Source organism: Monodelphis domestica, chromosome 6, assembly GCF_027887165.1.
Source record: "Monodelphis domestica isolate mMonDom1 chromosome 6, mMonDom1.pri, whole genome shotgun sequence".
In the NCBI taxonomy this organism is placed as follows: domain Eukaryota; kingdom Metazoa; phylum Chordata; class Mammalia; order Didelphimorphia; family Didelphidae; genus Monodelphis; species Monodelphis domestica.
This window is the reverse complement of record NC_077232.1, coordinates 6,957,390-6,973,165: the sequence shown is the minus strand read 5'-3', so window position 1 is coordinate 6,973,165 and position 15,776 is coordinate 6,957,390. Positions and strand designations below refer to the sequence as shown.

General features: G+C 47.0%; 1 protein-coding gene across 1 annotated transcript; it reads right to left on the bottom strand.

Moving 5' to 3' along the window:
* Nucleotides 1–684: 684 nt before the first annotated feature.
* MRPL11 (mitochondrial ribosomal protein L11) lies at nucleotides 685–3,223 on the bottom strand. The gene is made up of 5 exons (XM_001365123.4): nucleotides 2,764–3,223; nucleotides 1,720–1,815; nucleotides 1,341–1,434; nucleotides 1,102–1,261; nucleotides 685–919 (listed from the first exon to the last, which is right to left on the bottom strand). The coding sequence occupies exons 1-5, from the start codon at nucleotides 2,884–2,886 to the stop codon at nucleotides 811–813; spliced, it is 582 nt and encodes a 193-aa protein (XP_001365160.1). The 5' UTR covers nucleotides 2,887–3,223; the 3' UTR covers nucleotides 685–810.
* Between the last annotated feature and the right edge of the window lie 12,553 nt (nucleotides 3,224–15,776).

The following is a 15,776-nucleotide window of genomic DNA, read 5'->3' as shown; positions in this document are numbered from 1 at the left end:
GCTTGAGCCTCCACCCACTCACGGCATTCCCGCCTGCTCTACCAGAGGACCAGGGGTCCGTGCTGGCAAGGATGGAGGGGCCCATCCAAGCCAGGGCACGTCTTGGAACATGGCATCCAACCTGGCTTCAGAATGTAGGTGGCCCTTCTTGACCCAGCATCCCCTCCAGGTCTACCTAGCCGGGGTCCCAGCACTGAGACACTTTTGTTGGCCATTTCCTTCTCTGGCTCATTTACAGATGAGGAAACTGAGGCAAGCGGGGTGAAGCATCCACACAATTAGTCACACAATCTGGGGCCAGATTTGAACTCAGCAAGAGGAGTCTTCCTGGCTCCAGGCCCAGAATTCTATCCACGCTACCACCTAGCTGGGACTGAGAAGATGAATCTGAGGCCCAACTGGGAGGTGATTTACCCAAAGTCACACAGGGAGAAATCACAAGGGGTGGGATTTGAACCCAAATCCTGTCTCCAGAACCAATATTCTTTCCCTATTTTTTTCAACTGGTTCTTCCTCAGTGGGAGTCTTAGAGAAGAGGGTAAATGAGTCCTGAGGGGCACAACTGGTCCAGGATGGCTGCGGGGGTCCTTTCCAGCTTGGAAGCCATTCTGACTCCACCTCCAGGGCCCTTTTCTACCCTGCACCCTGTCCATCTCCCTGCCTTTTCCCCATCAGCCCAGGTAATACGTGGCATAATCTTTATTGGGGTTTTTGCCCCTTTAAATGACAGTCTGATATGATACAAACAAGGTAAGGCCCTCGGTGCACCCCCAGCTTTGACCCTTGCGATGCGGGGGAGCTGAGGAAGGTTCACTTCTTGGCCGCCATCTCTGCAGCGGCTTCGGCGTCTGCTTGGGCCTGGGCAGCCAGGAACTGGGCCCGCTCCTCCTGAAAGGTGGCCAGCTGCTCTGCACTGAGGCTGCGGGGGGCAAGCAAGGTCAGAACCCCAAGAAGCCTGACCTCAGACCCCAGCCCAAGCCACTTCCTGCCCACCCAGAGATGCCCCGTTTCCAGACACAGTCCGGGATCGGGCTTCGCCCCTCCCTAAGGACCCGGACAGAGGCTCACCCCGGGGTGCTCCCTGCTCCCCTGAACACTCACTCCTTCACCACTCGGATGCCCAGCGAGCGGGCACTCCCAAGGACGGACCGGACCACCGAAGACAGGGGGACGTCCTGAAAAGCGAAGGCTTTGTCCTGAGCCTTCACTTGGGCAATCTCGTACACGTGCTTCACGGAGATCAGGCCGGCCACCTCGTGCCCTAACAGGGACGAAGATGCCTCAGCTGTCACCAGTCCCTGCCGCCTTCCCTCCAGCCCTCACCCAGCCTGGCCAGTCACCTGTTTGCCTGGCTCCCTTTTCGATCCCGGCCGCCGCCTTCAGGAAGTAGGAAATTGTGGGCTGACTAATCTGGAGCTCAAACGTCCTATCGGGCTGGAAGGGGAGAGAAGGGCGCCCAGGCAGATGCTGAGTTGGCTCCAAGGGGAGGGCGTCCAGGGAGCCAGAGGCCCCGACCACGTGCTCAAGAAGGGCTTTAGGGCTGGACGGATCCGTGTGGGAGGGCCCGGAAGGAAGATGAGGGCAGGGGAGAGGCGGGCCGAGGCAGGACGCCTTTCAGTGGAGGAGGAGGGTCGGAGGTGGGACAAGAGGCGAGCCGGCCTTCTCTGGCACCCACCCAAGCTGACTCCCCAGGAAGGGGGGGATCGGGGCCCTGCGCACCTTCACGATGATCTTGGTAGGCAGGGGGATCCCCTCTTTGATGTCCTTTGTCTTCTCATTGAACTCCTTACAGAACTGGCTGATGGCGAGGCCTTTCTGCCCAGGAAGAAGGGAGGCGTGAGTGTGGAGGGGGACGACTCAGCTAAGAGAGGCAGGGGTGCCCCCGCCCTGAATGCTCCCAAGGGCTGGATGCAGGGGCTCCAGGGGGCAGTGACAGGTGCTTCGTTTGGGGGGGGGACACCCTAGGAAAGCACTTAGGGCCCCCCAGGGCTCTAAGAATACCAACTGGTACTCCATCCTCTGCCATCAGACTGTCCCTCCTCCTCGGGCTCAGCTGGCTCTCTGGATGGCAGACCCCAACCATTCCCAGCTCCTCATCCCAGCCTGCCACAGCTTGTGGCCCACTGGCATCACAGGATCACCTCCAAGCTAGCGGGACCAAGGGTGGGCCCTGACGCCTTGGCTTCAGTTTCTAACTTCCTATTAACACAAGGAGGGGCCCCAAGTCTCTGAGGTCCCTTCCAGCTCCAGGCCTGGGATTCTGGGGCTCTTGATGCCTCCCAGGGCCCCCTATTTTTCATATGGAGATGACAAGCCCAAAGGCCGGCCTGTGTGGGCCCTTGGTGCGAATCCCAGCTCGAAGGATTCCTAGATGTGTGACCTTCGGGAAAGCATTTTTCTTGGGGCTTCAATTTGCCAGTCTGCAAAATGAGTTCAACACCTGCCCCTGGCGGTATGCTGAGTATCAACTGAGATAATGTCTTAAAGTGCTAGGTGGCTGCCCACTGTTTTATCCTTATTATTACTATTATTATCATTAAATGACACGCCAAGGAGAAACATTTTATACACGCCCGAGGGAGTAGTACTCGAACCCACAACCCCATTCGCCTTCCTTCATCGACCTAGCTGACGTCGAGGGGAGAGAGCGGGCGCGCGCCCCGGCTACGCATGCGCAATACCGACACCCCCGCGCGCTCCCCTCGGAGCATATGCAGCACTCTCACGCGCGCGCGCACCTAGAGCCCCGGCTCACTCTCGTACCTGGCCTAGGACGGGTCCCAGTGGGGGCCCGGGCATGGCTTGTCCTGCGCGCACGATGGTCCGGATGACGCCACTCCCCTCGAACTTCCGAATGGAGCGCGCAGCCCGGTTGAGCTTCGACATGTTGCGGGCTGCGGGGTGGGTGAGCAGGAGAGAAGAGGGCAGTAGGAGCGCAGCTCCGACTAACCCGCTCTGCCTCACTGCGACCACTACCTAAACATGGGCGCCGCCATATTGGGTCAGAGGTCACAGGTCCTCGCGGAGCGCCTTGGAGACTTCCCTTTTAACCAGAGACGAAAGAGGGTAGAAGGAAAGACGAGAGCAGGCAGGCCTGGAGATAGTGCCAAAAGGTTAGGATTTTCCGTCTTCCGTCCGCCATCCACAGATAAGGAAAGAGGAAGAAAACCTCCCCATTCTACAGAACGCGCAAGGCGATTGTAAGAACAGCTATGAGCAAGCGGGCCTAACAGCCCTCAGAGCATGCTGGGCGGTGTAGTTTCACTTCAGTTTCTAGCTCTGAGGCAGAGGCTACGTCATGTTGCAGCGCCATCCTGTGGTGTGGAGTCAGCAGAAAACATTGCAGCGACACTTGGGCTCCCCCCTGCGTTTACAATTCCTGTTCTCGCTTCTAAAAGCCACTTCCTTCTTGAGGTCCTCCCAGATTGATGTACCCTAAACAAAATTTCCTCATTTATAAAATGATGGTAATCAAATGGGATCGCGTGTGTAAAATGCTTTTAAAACCTTTAATAACTAATATTGACGATAAAATTACTGACAATAAAAATGTTAGCTATTACTGCACATAGGAGCATAGGATGGAGAGCCACAAGCCTTTCTTGCTGTTCCTTATAGACGACATTCATATCCCACCTCGCCACCTTCTCCCAAGTTGTTCCCTCTGCCTGTTATGCCCTCTTTTTCTAAACTCTTAGGATTCTGAGTGTTCCTACATCCCTGACAATTCACTGGCTCAGGATCCTAGAGACTGGGAGCACGGATGTCACCTAGTGATCTAGGTCCCAAAAAGGAAGAGCCAGCGACTCCTCCCTCAGACTAATGGCCTCAAGATCATCATGGACAGCCCAGAAGCATGGAAGCTGTTCCCAGTTAAATCTGTGCTGCCTCCTGTGCCAATATCCTTTCCCTGCTTTGAACACCTTCCCCTGCTGTCAAGCCAAGTAAACTCCCTTTTGTCAGTTGTCAAAAGAAAAAGAATTCTGAATTTTCCTCTAATCACGTACTAAGCTCCGCCTCCCATGGGTGCCCTTCCCTGATTTCTCCCTCCCAGGAGGAACCTCAAAATTGCCTCGTGGTCCCTTTGTATGGGTTTTGTTTGGGCTCATCTACCTCCCTGTTATAGACAGACTAGAGGCAACTTGAGGGCAAAGACTTTCTTTTCTTTCTTTTTTTAAGGGACTTTCATTTCTTACACCAGTAGATAGGGCTTTGGAATCAATTCATTCCCTTCTGCTCCTTCCCAGTTCTCCTCCTCTCCTAAAGTGGGTGATCTTTTCTTCCAGTGCTGCCCTTCTCTCTGGAGAAGCCACCAGGTGACCCAGAGGATAGACTCCTGTCATCAGGAAGACCCAAGTCCAGCCTCACATATTTACTACATGTGTGATTTGCCTGGACAAGTCACTTAACTCCTGTTTGCTTCAGTTTCTTGTCAGTAAAAATGGCAATAATAGTAGCATCTCCCTTCCAGGGTTGTTGTGAGATCATATTTGCAAACCTCGAAATCCACGTAAATGTTAGCTATTATTAACCAGCCAAGCCTTGTTATAGCAATTAGCTCTCTTTTCATTTAGGGACAGCAGAAGAGCCCTCAGGAGCATGTGGTCCCCTTCTCTGCAATGTTATGGAGTTTATATCAGACCGAAAATTACTCATACCAATACAGCTGCTTAGAGCCCCCAGTTAAGAAAATTCCTAACATGCAGAGAGATTTGGCTCTCTGCCCTCATTTAGACTTGATGTGTTTCCAGCTGACCTCTAGCAGCATTATATCTCAGGCAAAATCAGGATAGAGGAAGGGCTCAGGCAAGAGCAATATGAAGAATAAGTCACAGAACTGGTTACTAGGCAGGCTTAGGGTAGGGAAAGTAGAGAAAGAGGGAACCTTTCTGAACTTCCCCCAGCTTTTGAAGAGGTGGTTGTAACTAGCAGCTCCATTCTGAGCTCCCCACTTCCCAGTGTTTGCAGGGGTTCAGTGATCTACCCCTGCCACAGCTCAACTTCATCAGTTTGGGTTTTTCCTTTCAGCTGTTGTCCCCATGGTTCTGATGCCAGCTTTGCTCCTTCTGTCCCTGGTGGGGTCGAGGCAGTCTACTCACTGCTACTAGTAACTTTGCTTAGTCCCGGCTTCTCCCTTTCAGTCGACTCTCTCATGTGACTGCATGTGCCTTTTTTCCAAGAAATTTTAACTTCTTCAGATTATATGTCGCTGTAATGTTTAATATTTGCTTTCTGACATTTTGTGATCCATGTTCCTTCCCTGTCACTCCTTCCCTCCCTTCACCCCAAGACAGCAGATAATATGATATAGGTTGTAGATGGGTTATTATTCAATACATATTCCCATGTTTGTCGCATTGTGAAAGAAGACAAACAATGCTTACAGTCGAGAAAAATTCACGGAGGAAACAAAGTGAAGAATCTGCGTTCTGTCAGTTCCTTCTATAGCAGTGGAGAACCTTTTACATCGTGAGTCTCTTGGAGTTGTCCTGGATCCTGACATTGCTGAGAATAGTTGAGTCATTCACAGTCAATCACTGTACAGTATTGCTATTACTGTGTTTGGTGTTCTGGTTCTGCTTACTTCACTTTGCATGACTTCATAAAGTCTTTCCAGGTTTGGGGTTTTTTTTAGATCATCTTGTTCATTATTTCTTATGGCACAATTACATTCCATTACAATCACATACCACAACTTGTTCAGCCCTTTCTGATTAATAGACATCCTTTCTGGTTCCAATTTTTTGCCACCACAAAAAGAGCTGCTACAAATATTTTTGTACACGTAGGTTCTTTTTCCCTATCTTGAATCTCTGGGATACAGACCTAGTAGTGGTATTGCTGGGTCCAAAGGTATGCACAGATATTATGGCAGTTTGTGCACGGTTTCAAATTGCCCTCTAAAATGGTTGTTTCAGTTCACAATTCTATCAACAGTGTATATGTGTCCCAATTTTCCCACATCCTCTCCAACCTTTATCATTTTCCTTTTCTGTCATATTAACCAGTCGGGTGGGTGTGAGGCGGTACTTCAGAGTTGGCTTAATTTCCATTTCTCTAATTAAAAGTGACTTGGAACATTTTTTCACAGGACTAAAGATACTTTTAATTTCTTCATCTGAGAATTTCCTGTTCATATCCTTTGACCATTTGTCATTTGGGGAATGGTTTTGACTCAGTTACCTATAAATTAAGCCCTTGTCAGAGACACTTGCTATAAAGATTGTTTCCCTTTGTGTGGTTTGACTTTTACTCTTGGTTGCATTGATTTTGACTGTGCAGATTTTTAAAAATTTAATGTAGTCAAAATTATCTATTTTATATCTCATAATGTTCTGTCTTATTTTATCCAAAATTCTCCCCTTATCCATAGGTCTGCCAAGTAAACTATTTTGTGCTCCCCTAACTTGGTTGTGGTATTACCCTTTATAAAAGCCTCTCTTGGGGGCAAGACTAGGACCAGAGTTCCCCAGGTAAGGGTGAAAGAAAAAGATAAGAATCAAGAAATAACAGAGTGGGGTTGGAAGGGTCACACCTGTTGATAGCAGAATGAGTTCAAGTTTATTGCAAATTGGTTATATCTTTTAAAGGTACAGATCACGGAAAATGAAAGCAATCCTGTAAACCTCAAATTTCCTTAGACTTATAAATGTTGGAAATTTCACCATTGGGATATTTCATACTTGGAAAATTTCTTACTGATAGTCTATTGGAATGGGAACCCCATTGGCATGGGAGGTTCCTCCTCCTCCCTTCTTAAGATTACTTTAGGACAGAAACCATTGTTCAGCAAAAGGTTTCTGTCCTAAAGTAATCTTATACAATCCTCAGAAAAATCCTTGGGAAAGTGTAACAAGAATTATAGATATGGCACCTGGGGTAGGATAATGGTTCCAGGAATTGGGGTAAGATAATGTTTCCAAGCACCATCTGGGTTAATGGATCAGTGAATTACAACATGTATTGCCAGCAAGGACATGTATTGATTTGTTAAGAACAGAGAAGGTAGGGGGCAGCTGGGTACCTCAGTGGATTGAGAACCAGGCCTAGAGACAGGAGGTCCTAGGTTCAAATCCGGCCTCAGCCACTTCCTAGCTGTGTGACCCTGGGCAAGTCACTTGACCCCCATTGCCTAGCCCTGACCACTCTTCTGCCTTGGAGCCAATACACAGTATTGACTCCAAGACGGAAGGTAAGGGTTTTTATTAAAAGAAAAAGAACAAAGAAGGTAGAGGGGAGGGCAATTCAGCATCCATCCAATAAGGGACCCATTCTCAGACAGACTCTTGAGTTATCAACCTCTTGACGAGGGCACTAAGATCTTTATCATAGATGGGCTCCAAGTTATCAACCTCTGACAACCCTTTATTTCTAAGTCATGCATCCATTTTTACTTTCACCTCAGAATATAGTGTGAAGTATTTGCCTATATCTAATTTCTTTCACACTGTTTTCCAGTTTTCCCTGAAGCTTCTGTCTAAGGAGTTCTTTGAGTCTGTCAAACACTAGGTACTGTGGTCACTTACCATTGCATGCTAACTGCCTAATCTATTCCATTGGAGCACCATTCTGTTTCTTACCCATGCTACTTTATAATATAATTTGAGATCCAGTACAGATGTGCCAACTTCCTTCATATTTTTCATTAATACCTATGATATCCTTGGTATTTTGTTTTTCCAGATGAGTTCTGTTATTCCTCATGAAACTCGCATGTGTCTTTTTTGAAATTCCCAGACACCCACCCCAGGGCTTTCAGAAGGTGCCCAGTTAACGTCATAGGAAAGTTCGTCTAATTTAGTCACCTCGGGTTCCTCCCACCACAGTTTGTTTCCAAGACAAAGTAGCCTCTTCAGGCTCTGCTATTTTTTGTGATAAATTAACACCAGGTCCTTCGAAATGAAAACCAACGAAACTGGCAGTCAACTTTGGTGTTTATAAACCTTCAGAATAAATATGGCATTTCGGATTCAATTAAGGTTCCTTTACAACCTCCCCAGACTTTTTTATAAGGATCTGTATATCCTATTACAAAACAAGGATGTACTATATGCACTGTTTTAAAAAAATGTTTGTAGTGTTGAAAAACTGAAAACCTTTTAGTTGTTGGACTTTTTCAGACTGTTAAAAGAATATTTACAAAAAGTTTGAGTTGTGAAAGACACTGAAGAAGCAAACTTAAAAAATGAACCCCTCCATCCATCCATCCATCCATCATCCACTGTGCCTAGATACCAGGAGCATTTTAGAACCATGACTCGGAGATTATATGAGCAATAACAATAATAATAATAGCATTGCTGACCTTTCTTTGAGACAGAAGATAGTGGTGGAGTCAAAAGGGGGCCTCAAACATAATTTAGTAGGTGAGAGTTTTATTTTTGCAATGGTTTAATAAAATGGATGGGGAAGAGAAGAAGAAAAACCTCCAAGGCATGCCTTAAGTTGGGCTACTGGCTCAGTCCTGAGATGGTTCCAATCCCTTCAAGGCTGAGAGAGGATGTTAGCCCTCTGATGTACAAACCCCAGGATGCCATTCAGTTCTCATACCGCTTCCCTATTTTTGTCTCAGCCTCTCTACACCGTATACGCCTCAGTATGTGATCAATAAAGGCTTCTTGCATTTGCCTGATGACATTTAGTCTAATCAGAAGGAAACCCGCAGAAACTGAAGCCTAGAGAGGGCAAATAAGTCATCCAAAGTCATCCATCCAATAAGGGACAGAGTCTCCAGGTCTTCTGGCTCCCCAAATCAATCCCAGAAGCTCCTAATTCACGTAGAACATGAGCTGGAAGCGATATCAGACACCCTCTACCCTGACCCCTAGGGAGTGACCCTGGGTCCGGAGTCAGACAATCTGAGCTCGATTCCAGGGCGGCTCTTACTAATTGCATGTTTGGGCAAGGGCTTTATGGCACCTCTATCTTAGAGCCTTGGTCTTTTCATCTGCAAATTGAGAGAATTTTGCCAAATTGTGGGAAGTGGCACCAGTGTAATCTATACTACATTAAGCCTGACAAAGTAAATTATGTTTCTCTTTGGACCAGAATTTAACTGGAAAATGCATGTGCAAGCAAGCGTGCAAGCGCACAGACACATACACACACACACACACACACACACACACACACAACTGTGGTTTGGAACAGCTGCTATAGGACATACGTGCCACCAGATGGTACTCAGAGCTTAGGCAGTGCTCCCTTATCCTGTGTAACTGAGAGAGTAGAGAGAGAGAGACACCTTCCCAATTCTTGGCTTTCCTTTGTGCTCAGTTCACATTTAAAATCTAATGTGCAGGGGCAGCTGGGTAGCTCAGTGGATTGAGAGCTAGCCCTAGAGACAGGAGGTCCTAGGTTCAAATCTGACCTCAGACACTTCCCAGCTGTGTGATCTTGGGCAAGTCACTTGACCCCCATTGCCTAGCCCTTACCACTCTTCTGCCTTGGAACCAATACACAGTATTGATTCCAAGATGGAAGGTGAGGGTTTAAAAAAAATCTAATGTGCAAATAAATTCCCTAAAAGATCCTAATTTTCTGTAGACCAGTCCCTACTGGTTGGACCCCCAACCTTGGGTCCCCTCTTCCTACCTCAGTGTAGCCCCAAAGAAATAACTTCCTCAGCACTTAGACTATAGCACTTACTAAAATGGGATCCAGAGGAAATTGGCACCTGGTCACCATCCCAAAGATCTGGGGCTTACCTGACACCTTTCTAGAAGGTCTGGGTTCCCAATGCTCCACTCCAACCTTCTCTTCTACATCTGGGGCTGCTAGGAGGCATCACAGTGCATAGAGCCCTGCATCCAGAGTCAGGAAGACCTGAGTTCAAAATCTAGGCTCAGACACTGAATGTAGATGTTGGTGTCTGCCTCAGTTTCCTCATCTATAAAATAGGAATAATAATAGCACCTCCCTCCTAAGGTTGTTGTGAGGATTCAGTGTGTTCATACTTGTACTCTAGAAATCCTAGCTGCTATTATCCTGATGGTAAGGATAGGTGTTGCCAAAGATCTTTTTGTCAATATTCTCCATTTCAGAGACCAAAATAAAGAGAGGAAACGGGCTGCTTACCCAAGCCTGCAGCCCATCCCATATCCTTTCCTTGCTAAGGACAGTCACCACCCTGCTGTTCTCTGGTCTCTTTCACAGAGATCACCCATGAGGTTCAGCCACCCAGAAAGAAACTAGAGGTTCAGGGTGCTCCTCAGCTCTTTCTGATGTGAAATCAGAGCCAGACAGAGAGGGAGGGAGCAGGAGCCTGGGTCTGCCTTTTAAAACATCCCCCTCATCATATACTCCGGGAAGGTCAAGCATAGAAAGTCCCCAAAATGCCAAAATATACACAGCAACACTTTTTGTAGCAGCAAAATGCCTGGGAGCAAAGTTGACTGGGAAATAAATGGCTGAACAAACTGTGATGTATGAAAATGCTACCTTATTACTGCAGTAAAAGAATCAAAGAACTCCGAGAAGGCTGGAAATGTTTCTCTGAACTGATGCTAAGTGAAGGCGCAGACCCAGGAAAACAATACTGACATTGACCATAGCAACCGTAGGGGAAAGAAGCCAGAAACAGAAACTGACCAGGGGATAAGCATCATGGCCCAGCTTGGCTCAGAGAAGAGATGGAAGAAGCATCTCCCCCTCAGATGTGGCATATCCTGAGATCTGAAGGCTACTTCAAGGAACAGCAAGCTGCCCATAGTAGAGACAGGGAGATTCATTCATAACCCTCTTTTTTGGGTTCTGCTTTCTATGGGGAAATGCGAATTTTATGCAAGTCAATAAGTATGTGTTAAGTGCCTACTGTGTGCCAGACCCTGAGATATAAAGACTCAAACAATGCCTGCTCAGGCTCTAAGGAGGGAGATAATATGCAAACAACAAGGTCCAAACAAGCCATAGACAGGATAAATTGGAGATAATCAATAGAGGGAAGGTGCCAGCATTGGGAGGATGTAAGAAAGGCTTTCTATTGCAGGTAGGGTTTGAACTGGGACTTGAAGGAATCCAAGAAGTGGAGAGGAATGGGGAGAGTGTTCCAGGCACAGGGGACAGTCAGCCAGAGAAAAAGCAATGAGAAGGGAGATGGAGAACTGTGTGTGAGGAACACAGGGTCACAGTATTAGAGGGAAGTGATGCAAAAGGAGGACAATTAGGTGAAGCCACAGTGGGTAGAGCTTTGGGCCTAGAGTCAGTAGAACCTGAGTACAAATCCAGCCTCAGACCCTTTCTAGCTGGGTGACCCTGGGCCAGTCACTTTACCCTGCTGGTCTCAGTTTCCTCATCTGTCAAAGGAGCTGGAGAAGGAAATGGCAAACCAAAGAAGGATCTTTGTCAGGAAAACTCACACAGAAAGTGTGAGACAATTGAATGACAATAAAATAAATGAATGAATGAATGAATGAATGAATGAATGAATGAATAAAAATAACAACAAAAGTAAGAGAAGTCTGGAAGAGGGGGAAGGGACCAGATTGTGAAGGACTTTAAAAGCCAAATAGGAGCTCTCACATTGGTGCTGGAGAGGATAGGGAACCTAAGGAGTTCATGGAATAGGGAAGTAAGCCAATCGCACCTGAACCTTGGAAAGATCCCTTTGGAGCTGAGTGAAGAATGGCCTGGAACGGGGAGAGTATGTCAGGGACACTGATCAGCAGGCAATTGTAATAGTTGAGGTACCAGGAGGCAAGGGGGGAAAGGAGACATAGATGAGAGAGATTGTGAAGGTAGAGCCAACTAGATTTGGCAGCATCCTGGATCTATGGGAATGCATGTGAGTGAAAAGGCAAGTCTGGGAAACTGAGGTTACATTCAAAATAAAAAAAAATTTAAGGAATATTCCAAATACTATTGGTTAATATGACTTTTCTCCTTTCTTCCTTCTGACTCATGGGCTCCATAGTTTCCTTCAAGACTCACCTGAAGCCTGACCCTTTCTAGGTGGCCTTTCTTGCTTCCCCTGAGCTTTACTTCTGTCCCCTCTCAGACTATCTACTGTGCCTGTATCTGGTATGTTTTCCCCCTACTATATATTGTTTCCTCCAATAGAATGTCAGCTCCTTGAGAACAGGGACTGTTTTTCCTTTTCCTTTGCCCCCTCAGCTCTTAGCACAGTTCCTGTTTCCTAGTAAGAGCTTGAAAAAGGCTCCATGGTGGCTTGATTGCTTTTTTTTAAAATGTATGTTACATGGGACGGCTCCCTTGGTAAGGAAGGAGGAAAGGACTTCTTTGGAAATGAAGGCGATGTCAATGCAAAATAAAAATGGCAACTTTTTTGAAGTCTCCCCAGTGGCACCAGAATGTAGGCTCCAGCAGCTGCTCTTGAGGGCGGACAGGCAGGCAGGCAGGCAGGCAGTCCCTCCTGTGGCTCTCCCAGTCTTTTTTCTGCCTCTCCTTGTGACATAAGATCCAAAAAATGGAGGGAGGTAAGTGAAGAAAGCTGGTGAGTAAAGACAGCAAGAGGAAGCTTGTACAAGGAGTGGGACAGAGAAGAGGACCTTGATGGGTGACTTTCTGATTAAAAGTCACTAGGACCCCAAGGAGCACATTCCAAGGCACTGAGGAGGACAGAGGCAGTTGGGGATTGAAGTGGACTCTCCTGGGAAGAAGACAGAGAGGCTTTGGAGGTGTCTCTCTGAGGGGAAAAGGCTTTGGAGCTCCCAGGAAACTGGACCATCTTGAAGGAGTGGTTGAGCAGGTGATTACCCCACACTGGTGGAGAGTGTGAGTGTTAGTCCTCATTCCCTCCTGAGTCCCGTGAAGACTCTGCATCCTGAGCCAGCTTGACCCAAAGGAGGACTCTGGTGTTGTGAGAATCTTGGGCCCTGTGGACTCTACAGATCCCTCTTTATCTTTAATTACTCCTTTAATGAGTTAGGTTAAGATAACTTAGAAAGTTTAAGGCTTTAATATCTGGGTGTGGTTAGAAGTAATTTACTCCCCGATTCCCTTCCTTTCCCTTCTCCCTTTAGTTCAATAAGCTTTTATTTTCTATTTATATACAGTTTGAACCCTTCCTTTAATCCTCCCCATAACCGGTGGTGAGTTAGCTAGCTACTGTGAAGCTTCCATTTAATTCTCCCCTGATTATGACAATGAAAATCCTTAACTCTCCCCTGGCAATGGAGTCATATAGGAAAGAGAGGATGGTTTTAAACAAATGATACTGTGAGTGATTTAAAAGATAATGATGTTAAAAAGGAAAACAATGATGGGAAAATTGAGAAATTGTCTAGATTGGAACAGGAAGAGGCTGCTGACTCTAAGGCGGAAGGTAAGGGTTTAAAAAAAATCAATGGGGGCAGCTGGGTAGCTCAGTGGATTGAGAGCCAGGCCTGGAGATGGGAGGTCCTAGGTTCAAATCTGGCCTCAGACACATCCCAGCTGTGTGACCCTGGGCAAGTCACTTGACCCCCATTGCCTAGCCCTTACCACTCTTCTGCCTTGGAGCCAATACACAGTATTGACTCCAAGACGGAAGGTAAGGGTTTAAAAAAAAAATCAATACTGCATATTGGTTCCAAGCCAGAAGAGCAGTAAGGGCTAGGCAATGGAGGGTAAGGGACTTGACCAGGGTCACACAACTAGGAGGTGTCTGAGGCCAGATTTGAACTGTCTCTAGACCTGGCTCTACCCTTTGAGCCACCTAGCTGCCCCACTTCATGTCCTTTCACCACAGTGATCCTGCCACTGGGCATAAATTCCAGAGAAGTAGAAGACAGAAAGAGAGATCCAATCTATGCCAAAATAGTCACAGTGGCCCTTTTGGGGATAACAAGCAATCGAAAACAAAGTAAATGTCCATTGGTTGGGAAATGGCCAAAAAACTACGGTATGTGAAGATAATGGAAAAGGATTCCTTCAGAAGAAATGATGAATGTCAAGAATTCAGAAAATGGGGAAGGTTTATGTGACCTAATGAATGTGGAGCCAAAATAAGCTGGACCAGGAGAGCAAAAGACACAATGAAGGCAGGTATTAAATGAAGAGATTGTTAAACGAGCAATGGCAAAATCAAGCAGGTTTCCAGAGAGGTGGGAAGGAGATAGGCCTCCTCTCTCACAGCAAAAGAGGTAAGGGGGTGGACACCTACATGGCTCAGTGGATTGAAAGCTAGGCCTAGAGACAAAAAGCCAGGCCCTGAGTTCAAATTTGATCTCAGATACTTCCCAACTGTGTGACCTTGGGCAAAGCTTTTACATCTCTTCTGCCTCAGAATGGATAGACGGAAGAAAGTAAGGATCTAAAAAACAAAAAGTGGGAGGAGCTACGAGGGTAGACGGGCATATACACTGTCAGGTAGTGTTTCTGTATTGGATGCTTTTAGGGTTTTTTCTACGTTCATTTTTCATTTATTCTTCCGAACCTGAGAAGGTCCAGTCTGGAGAGAGTGGGTGTAATGAATGAAATTCTCTAGAGGCTGTAGATGGTAAATTTCAGCTAATTTATTATTCAGCAACTCAACGCAATGACCGGTGGACTCCCTCCATCGTCTGAACAGACTCCAAAAGGACGCGAGCGGCTCGGCAGGAGAGTGGCCAGAGAGGAAGGCGTAGGCGTGAACAGGGAGGCTGGGGAAGAAGGAGTGAGAGTGAGGCCAGAATAGAGGGCCAAAAGGGTATAACCTCCTCTGTATCATTTACATCTCTTGTGACATCTTTTTCCGGAGCATCCATAGGCCATCTCGGATTAGAAAACAGTCCCTGAGAAGGTGGGCTCAGAGATCTCAAGCCTTCCCTCAGGACCTAATCACAGGAAGAGCCAGTCTCCGGTGGACAGCAGCACACCCTTCATCATGTAGCTGGACCACCATACTTTCCACCATGAAGGCTAGAACTTCCTTACTTAAGAGGAGCAGGTTTTCCCCTTCCTGTAACAAAGGCCAGCCCAGTGAGATGCCCTTAAGCCTGTCATCCTTAACAGAGACAAAAGATCTGGGATAGCTAGGTGGCTCAGTGGGTAGAGACCCAGGCCTGGAGATGGGAGGCCCTAGGTTCAAATCTGGGCTCAGATGCTTCCTGCCTGTGACCCCGGACAAGTCACTTAATCCGCATTGCCCATACCACTCCTCTCCTTTGGAACCAATGCACAGTATTGATTCTAAGACAGGAAGGTTAGGGCTTTTAAATAAAAAATAAATTACTTGCCCAATGCTCTATCCACTGAGAAAATTAATTTGATTCTGTATCATTTTTTATTGATCTTATTTACGGTTAATTGATTTTGTCCTGTAACTGCCCGAGTCATGGTTCTAGGTCTCTGAGCATAGTTCAGAAATTCAGCTGGTCTGCAATAAATTACGTTTAGAGATCCGTTTCTACTGATCACTGTTCTACTCTTGCCTCAAGGAAATCTACTACCTGTAAGGGACGCAGGAGGACAACCAGGAGCCTCATTCATTATCTCTAGCCTTGCAGGTGGACTCAAAAAATGAACATTTCTTGATCACAGGAGTTCAGCTACTCCTTGGAATTAGCTAAAAAAACCCTTGTTATCCCTCACGACTTCAGCTCCCAAAAAACTCCACAACATGCACTTGCTCTCTCTCTGAACACGACAAACTGACCTGGGACATCTCCATAGATACGTAGTCCATCCAAAGTAAAGAGGGTCTGGTCTCCCTCCTGGGAGCCAGGAGGCTGCCCTCCCCAGCCTCAGAATGCAGATGGTTCCCATAAATCAAACAAGCATTCCTCTAAGACAGAGAGGGATGGCTGTTGGCCCCAGCAGTCACAGTGTGCTTTTCCTAATGTAATCCATCATGTTAT